The sequence below is a fragment of the Arachis ipaensis genome, chromosome B03 (genome assembly GCF_000816755.2).
Source record: "Arachis ipaensis cultivar K30076 chromosome B03, Araip1.1, whole genome shotgun sequence".
Classification (NCBI taxonomy): Eukaryota; Viridiplantae; Streptophyta; class Magnoliopsida; order Fabales; family Fabaceae; genus Arachis; species Arachis ipaensis.
In genome coordinates this window covers 49,343,854-49,352,563 of record NC_029787.2, presented here as the reverse complement: position 1 = coordinate 49,352,563, position 8,710 = coordinate 49,343,854, and the positions used below count along the sequence as shown (strand labels likewise).

Sequence of the window (8,710 nt, the reverse complement as noted above, 5' to 3'; positions counted from 1 at the left end):
AAAAACACAAAAAATTTATTGAGAATTAATTATAGATCGAATCAAGTGAGAATTAGGTCTTTAGATATTTTAACCTTAGACTAATTAGTTATTGAAGAAAAAAAAAGTATTAATTTGTTTTCCACTATAGCAAATAATGAACATGATATATCCTATCAATTCATCATGTAAAATTAATGGTGGTACCTATATGCACTATTAACTACTGTGACGTATTTATTTATTTTTGAAGCGAAATTTTATTTGTTTTGGTAGGATTCATGATAAATAGATAGTAGTTGATAAAAGTTATATGAAAACTCAAAAAATAATAGATGTTTACTATCCAAAACTACATCGTTTTCGTACTCATATGAAAGAAACATGCACCATTATTATAAATAATGAAATACATAGACAACTTCTTTTCATTTTGTATTATCTATCTGACAGAAAAACATACATGTCTATTTTTTATGTCTACTTTTTGTTCATTTTTTTAAAATTAATTAGTCAAAAATAAAATCATTAAAGATCTAATTAATTATTACTTTACTCTTTTAGATTTTACTGGAATTCTTCCCTCTTCAACAATGGAGCATCATATTTTAAATGGTATCTACCATAGAAATATAAAAATTGAGAACAGAAACACATTTTTCTATTCTTTTCTTTTCTTTTTTTTTTTTTCCTCAAATGTACGCAAAGTACAATTTTCTATACCTAAGATAGAAAAATTATTTGTATCTTTGTTTCCATAATCAAATAATTTTTTGTGTCTATTGTTAATATGCTTGTATCTTAGAAACAGAATTCAAGTGTGGCCTTAGATATTTGGTTATACTCCATATATATTGGCATTGGCATCTTCTTTTTTGAATCAGATCCAGGGTTCTGAGGCATTGGCTAAAAGGAGCAAATAAAGGCAAAACAGATATTTTCATTGAAAACCTTCCGGGTGGACCTGATAATATCAATCTAGCTCCTGATGGTTCATTTTGGATAGCTTTGGTTTCGGTAATTATATAAAATGCTATACTCATTCAAAGGAACTTGGTATTTTATTTGAATTATTTGAATGATTACGAGGTAAGGTGTTTAATTGGTTGTTTTCCAATATTATTGATGCTGCAGCTAACTAATAATGGATTGGAGTTTATGCACAAATACACGGTAATTAAGCACTTACTAGGTTCATTTCCAAGGTTATATGGCCTTACGAGTGGTGAAACCAAGAAGGCAACAGTGGTCAATGTGGCAACTGATGGCAACATAACCAGAATATTTGGTGATAATGATGGTAGAGTGATTAATTTTGTGACTTCAGCTTTCGAGTTTGAGGATCATCTTTATTTGGGCAGTCTCAATTCCAACTTTGTTGGAAAATTACCTTTGCACAGTGCTTAGAACTTTGTTATATAGAATAGAAGCATGTAGTATTATTGGTAGTTAGATAAACACTTCAAATACTCAAGGGAATCGGTCATTTTGTATCATGTCATAATAGATTCGTTTGTTTATGTATTTCAAGAAAATCCACAAACAGAAAATTGAGTAGTGTGTTTTTTTGAGAAGTTAATAGGAACCTACATTTGCCATAAATAGTAGTCGAAGAGAGAAAAAAAATTATAAAAAGATTAAGTTTACAAATTTATTCTTATGTATTTCTAAAAGAAAAATTCATTTAGAAAAAATAAAAACTCTAATCACTATTATTAAAGTAAAATATTTTTGTTAAAATATTTTTAAAAAGATAACATTGTAAGAAATGAATTCTCCCAATTAATTGTCAAGTGTGATTTCTTTTATTATATATGCATCTTTAAGTGAGACTAAGAAAAAATATGTAAAGAAGATGGTAAAAATTTATATTTGACAATGTGATCGTAACTTAGTTTAACAACTCGTATGTGGCAAGCATTCTTTTTAATTTTGTCAAATTTTTATTTTCATTACACTTCTTTTTTTATCTTCTTAATTTTAATTTTTATTTAATTTATTTTTATTTGCATATTTCATTTGCTAAATTAATTCTCTCTCAAAAGTTTACCGTGTTTTATTATGAAAGTTATTGTACTTTCTTATGGTTAAACTGGTGATCATCAATCAATGCACCTGCCACGTGTTGTATTTTCATTTGTCAATAGGCTATAGCCAGCATAGCCATGGGATTGGGTTGACCACCATAGACTTCACTTCTCACTCAAATATGAGTTCGGTTTCGAGTGTTACCTGAGACGGATAAATTTGGGCCTAAACGTGAGGTCCAAACTCCATCTAGGTAGCGTCCGATGTCTTCTAGTGTCAAGATTTTTTAGTGAGGAGGTGGGGAGTGGTAACTGCAAGAGACTCCGATACTTAAGTTAGCATGGATTTTAGGCAGATTTTTTAGTATATTAGGTTCGAAGAATACTTGAGAGTGTTAGAGTATTTATAAATATCGATGTAGAGTCAATAACCACCCTTTGAGTAGTTCCACCTTTGGGGTGGGTTGGTTACTTCCTTTTGTTAGGGAGGTTGTTGAGATTTCCTTTCTTGATGAGTAGCAGAGATTATAGCAGTTGGTTGAGATTCATCTTATTTGAATAAGTCGGGTCAAGTTGGCGCCGCGTGGGACGACCTTGATGAGGTTGGGTAGATCCCAAAGTGTGGTCTGGACTCTTACTTTGTAGATTAGGTTTTTAATCTTTTTAGGTCTCGCTCTCATAATAGGTCAGTATGAACAGTGCCCCCTACTCGAAGTCGAGCTTTATGAAGTCGGGTTCGAGCAATTAGATGACCAAGTTGAAATTTTGAGCTATGGAGAAGTTGTTTATTAGTTTGAGGTATGAAGCTAAGAAAATTGGTTGGCTCGACGTGATTTGGATGTTGTAACATTCCATGCAACTCGTTCAGTTCGAGTTGTTTTAAGGATGCATGACTTGTTTTAATACAAATCACCTTTTTAAAATTTATACTGATTTTGTACAACCGTTTTATACCGAATTGCTTTGAGAATTTGTAGAATTATTGCACGACTTTGTTTTTGGTACGAATCACTTATTTTGAGGCATGAATTTTTTTTATCAGATTTCATGCAACTCATTTAGTTCGAGTTGTTTTGTAGCTTAATGACTTGTTTTAATACAAATCATTTTTTAGACTTGTAGTTCTGATTTCATATGACTTGTTTTGATACTAATCGTTTATTTCAAAACTGGTAATTATTTATGAGAATAACCTCGTCTAGATCTTTCAATAGAGCAGTTTTAAGGTTTTATGATTTGTTTCATTTCAAATCGTTTAATTGAAATGTCGCTATTTCTTGGTCTGATTTCATACAACTCGTTTAAATCCAAGTTGTTTTTAGGACTTCACGACTTGTTTTAAGTATAAGTTGTTTACTTTCAGTCCTTTTAAAGTATTAGATCATCTTTATAACCATCGGTCTTCGTTGCTTTATCCATTGTGTCCCTGCCCGATATCGAGCTTCATGAGGTCGGACTCGAGCGATCAAGTGTGTCGGATCGTCAAGTCAGATTTTTAAAGTCAAATTTTCATAAAGTCTTTCAATGATTTGTTCAACTCGTTCGATTCGAGTTGTTTGTTGAGTGATAGAATTTTATACGACTTATTTTTAATGCAAATCACTTAGAACATATGGTATTTTTGACTCGATTCCGTTCAACTCGTGAGCTTGAGTTGTTTTAAATCATCAAGCCATATTATAACCATTGGATAGCAATTTGAACCACGTTGCTTTATCCAAACGACCATTTAAAAAGTCAGCTTTGTCGATCATAAATTGGCGCCTTAGGTGAAGGGATTATATACTTATTCCCTCCCCTTTCTAGTTTTTAAAAGGTTGTCATCCTTGTATATGATACAACTCATTTTACCCAAGCTTTTTTAATTGGAGGATTTTTTTCGTTTCGATTTTATTCAAAACGCTTTTATCATCCTTCCATTCCTTTCCAACTCGTTTTTGTACAAGTCATTTGGTTAAAAGATTGTTTTTACATTTTGATTTTGTTTGGAATATTTACAATCCTTCATTTCAAACTCATTTTTGTTTAGTTGAAGGATTGTTTTTCTTATCGTTCTTGCTTTTACCCTTTTTAGGGGTTTATCAGCTTTTACGACGCATGCTTTATCTTGCATGCATCTGACTTGTCATTGCTAACTTTTTTCTAACTCGTCTTTCGTACGAGTTTGCGGGTTATAGGATTATTTTTAAGATTTCAATTTCACTTCGATTCGTTTATACAATCCATCCTTAAACTCAAACCTCATAGCTTCAAGTTAGAAAAGTGTGCATCAGAGAGTAAGGTTCACTTTCTAGCTGTAGTACCTCTTCAGTTGTAAACATGGTACGGTCTAGGTAGATTGTTTTCTAGCAAGTCGGATATTTTGTAGTAATTCTTTCCTAAGTCTTAAGTAACTTTGTTGGGATCTTTTCATTTTGTTGCCAGCTTTTCTTCGCCCGATTTTGGCTTGATGTCATTTTGGATCAGGATGAGGTTTCCAGTTTAAAAGCTTCTTCATATGATATTCTTAGTATATTTCATAGCCATTTTTTGCTTGGAAGCTCCTTCCAGAGGTTGTACCTTAGGAAAGAGTCCAATCCTTATATTTTTTTTTCATTTGCTCCCATTAGGATTATTGATTCAATATCGTATGAAGGTAGTTAAGATGATTCCGCATCTATGGATTGCGGAGTTGTCTAATGTGTCTGTAGTCTCAACTCGAGCTCTAACATATTGACTTTTTTGCTTTCGGGATTGCTTAAGTTAAAACTTTTATTATAGCGTTTATACATCTACTATGAGGTATTTCACTTGTCTCGACATTTGAAAAAATGTCTCGAGCAAGTCTAAATCCCTTTTGCAAAGGGCCATAGTGCGATGACACTGATGAGCTCTTCTAGAGATGCCACGTGAGAATTTGCGTGTAGCTGATATGGCGGCCATCTCTTTACAGAATCAGCCGCATCATTCTGCAAGGGTGGGCACCTATTTGCTAGTGATCTTTCCCCCATATGATTTTCACAAATGTCATTGTGGATTTCATCTAGGAACTTCTCAGTTTTTTGAGGTAGGACATCCAACTTGTCGACTTCTATGGATACTTAGGGTGACTGCAGTATCTATTGATCATGCTTTTATTATTGCCCTAGGCTTTGTACTGACTAGCTTGGAGAGAGCATCAGCTTTACCATTCTGCTCTCGAGTTATATGCCTAACCTATGCTTCCTGAAACTTGGCTAGCTGGGCCAAAGTTTTTTCCAAATACCTCTTTGTATTAGGATCTTTAGCTTGGTAATCACCACTTATTTGTAAGGTTATTACTTGTGAGTTGCTAAATACTGCAACTTTTAAGGCGTCAAGTTCTTTAGTCATTCGAAGGCCGAGAAATACGACTTCATATTTGGCTTGGTGTGTTTGAGGTTGGGAAGTCGAACTTTAATAAGAGTTCTATTCGTGTTCCTTCTTCATTCTCGAGGATGATCCCTGTCCCACTACCAGCTTTGTTTGATGATTATCTCCAAGTCGTGGAGCTCCTTTTTTGCTCCCAGTATATTCCACAAGGAAGTCGGCCAAGTATTGCGACTTGATAACTGTCTGAGCTTTGTACTTCAAATCGAACTCGGACAGCTCCTCACCCCACTGTAGCATCTGCCTTACAATATCAATTTTTTGGAGGATATGCTTCAAGGGTTGATTAGTACGGACTTTGATGGTATGAGCTTGAAAGTGGGGCACAATCTCCGGGATGCCAGGACCAAAGCATATGTAACTTGCTCAATTTTCTAATAATTGAGCTCAGCTCCTTGTAGTACCTTAATGGTGAAGTAGGTGAGCTTTTACCTTGTCATCTTCTTTGAATAGTATAGATGCTACTGCTTTATCAGCCACAGCTAAATATAGGATGAGCTCTTCTCCTGTTTTAGGTCGGGTAAGAATTGAAGGCTGAGACAAGAATTTTATGAATTCTTGGAAGACTTGCTCACATTTCTGGGTCTATGTGAAGTCATGCCTCTTTCGTAGTAGGACAAAACTAGAGCTACAAGTCTACCATTTAAATTTTGAAGCTCCGTTACATAGGTCGGGCTTTTCATGTATAGGATGGTCTTGCATTATCTGGGTTAGCTTCAATTTCTCTCTGAGTGAGCATGAACCCTACAAATTTCTCTACTTCTATGACGAAGGTGCACTTTGTAGGATTTAGCCTCATTTCGTGCTACCTTATGGTATGGAATACTTCTGCCAAGTCGGATAACAAGTCGTCTTTACTCTTTTCCGAGGAGACTTTAATTGTTCTGTCTTCAGTAAGTCCTCTTGTGATAACGTGGACACACGATCCAGAGTTCTTATAGACTTTTGGCGATCTTTCTCTATCTTTGCACTCCTATCTTCTTTTGTGGTATAGCATCACTGTAGCAATATATCTGTCCAACCGACTTTCTCTAGCCAGTTTTCCAATCACATTTCTTAAGTCATAGTCCTCATTGGTATAGTGGCCATAGACTCGATGGTACTCACAGTAATCTTCGAGCTCGGTGAACTCTTGTCTTCCTTTTCTTTTTTGTTTTTTCGTTACTTCGGGACTTGTGTCTCTTTTGATATTAACTTTGATGCCTCCTTCATGGGAGTGACTATACCACAAGGAAGACTTACATTCACATTGTTTCCAATTTCATTGTACTTGTTTGGTTGTGCAATTGTATTTTCTGTGCCAGCAAATCTGTCAAATGAAGTCCTCCTACAAGACTTTTTGGTAGATTCTGGTATTAACTCTTCAATCAGACCAGTTGTTTCTTCTGCTAGAGTAATAGGGCTCTTGTTTACTCCTTTTCTTTTCATATATTTTTTCTTGCCAGTTGAATTTTCTTTTAGTTGAATATTCTTTTTGTCAATTGGCTTTCGAGTTTATTTTAGTTTGCTTTCTGCAATGACCTTGGGATAGTGTTTTCTTCCCCTTTGTTTTGGTTGTGGTGTTTTATTTGGCTTAGGTCATGGTTATTTTCTTGGAGGCCATCCATCTTTAACAGTGTGCAAACAGCATCAAATTTTACAACAACACCATTTTTTTACTGATTAGCACTGATATAATTGATTTGATTGGGTTGCATTCAAATTGGTTGATGTTGCATTCTCTTGCATGAGCATAAGTTGGGAAAAACTCATATGACCAAAAGTAGGAGTATCACCAGATCATGGAGAAGGCTTAGGAATGACCTCACTTGAGGGCTGAGATGCTGCTGTTGAAGGCGTCGAGGAACCAGCTCTTGCGTTTAACATAGCCATTGAGGAGGGAGCTAATGCTGCCGACTCGGGAGGTGTTATCGGTGGAGGAGGATTTGGGAAAGGAGAAGGGGCAGAAACCAACAGATTAGGGGCTTTGATTGCGTGCGGCATGGTCGTACTCGTCCCATATGTTCTAAACGTCTTCGTGGTGACAGTGATAAGTGCGTCTTTGTTGCGACACTGGCAAAGGTGACAAGAACGTGGAGATGAGAGAGGGAGAAGCTATGATGATGGCAAGAAAGGTTACAGAGACACCGGCGAACAAAGTAGCCGAAGAGCAAAGCTACGGTGTCGTCGGATTGCAAGATCATCATTCGGTGAGAAAGATCAAGGTTAGTGTGATAGAGAGGATCAAGGTTGACTACCTTCTCACGAAAAGCTTACGAGTTAATTGTCGTGAGGGAGGATGTTGCCGTCGAAGCCAATATAGGACATTTTTTTTATAAAACTTGTGAATTTGGAACATGCAACTGCTCCATTATCATGAGCGGGTATCTGTGGTTAATTTTCTTGTCCTGGTGAGTATATCGGTACTGTATCATGGAAGCAAGAATCTTCAAAGTGGACCATCACTTTTCTTTTCCTTTTGAATGTCTGAGAATACCTTGTTTCGTATAAAGACAAATCATTATAATGTACCCCAATGGTATTCATGCCACTAGTATTTGGATATTTAGGAGACACAGAATATTTTCTCTTTGAACCAACCATTTGGGGGTTTTGGATCATTTGAAAATAATTGTGCCACTAATTTTAATATGGCAATAGAGCGGTCTCCATTTTGTTTTATCTTGTCCAATTGGTCTATCTTGATCTTGATCATCCACCATTATCAAGAGTTGAGCTCCAGTTCTTTGACAACGGCGCCAATATTTTGAGAGTTACCTGAAACGGATGAATTTGGGTCTGAATGTGAGGTCCAGAATTTTTTTGGGTAGCGTCCGATGTTTTCTGGTGTCAAGGTGCCACCGTCCAAGTTTCTCGTGAGGAGGTGGGGGTGGTACCTGCAAGGGATTCTGATACTTAAGTTATCATGGGTTTTAGGCAGGTTTTTTAGTTGATTGGATTCATAGAATACATGAAGATTTCAAAGTATTTATAAGTATAGATGTATAGTCAATAACCACCTTTTGGGTAGTTTCATCTTTAGTGGTGAGTCAGTTACTTCCTTTTGTCAGAGAGGTTGTTGAGATCTCCTTTCTAGATGAGTAGGAGTTGTAGTGGTTAGTTGATATTCATCTTATTTGAATAAGTCGGGCCAAGTTGGCGCCACATGGGTTGACCTTTATGAGGTCGGGTAGGTTCCAAAGGGTGGTTTGGACTCTTACTCTGTCGACTAAGCTTTTAATCATTTTGGGCCTGACTTTCATAATAGGCCAGTGTAGAAACAAGTTCTAACATTTTAATTTTTTATTTTAAATTTTAAACTTTAAATGTTAAATTTT

General features: G+C 35.6%; 1 protein-coding gene across 2 annotated transcripts in view; it reads left to right on the top strand.

The window, feature by feature from the left end:
• The window catches only part of LOC107630448 (protein STRICTOSIDINE SYNTHASE-LIKE 4), a 31,293-nt gene that overhangs the window by 4,504 nt on the left and 18,079 nt on the right, over positions 1-8,710 (top strand). Inside the window, exons 5-6 of one of the 2 annotated variants that reach the window (XM_021118898.1) lie at positions 864-996; positions 1,114-1,412. In XM_021118898.1, the coding sequence (XP_020974557.1) occupies positions 864-996; positions 1,114-1,386 (406 nt within the window). In that variant the 3' untranslated portion in view covers positions 1,387-1,412. Of the gene's footprint in view, positions 1-863; positions 997-1,113; positions 1,547-8,710 lie in introns of those variants that run through there. The other variant, XM_016333577.2, reaches the window with a different exon arrangement.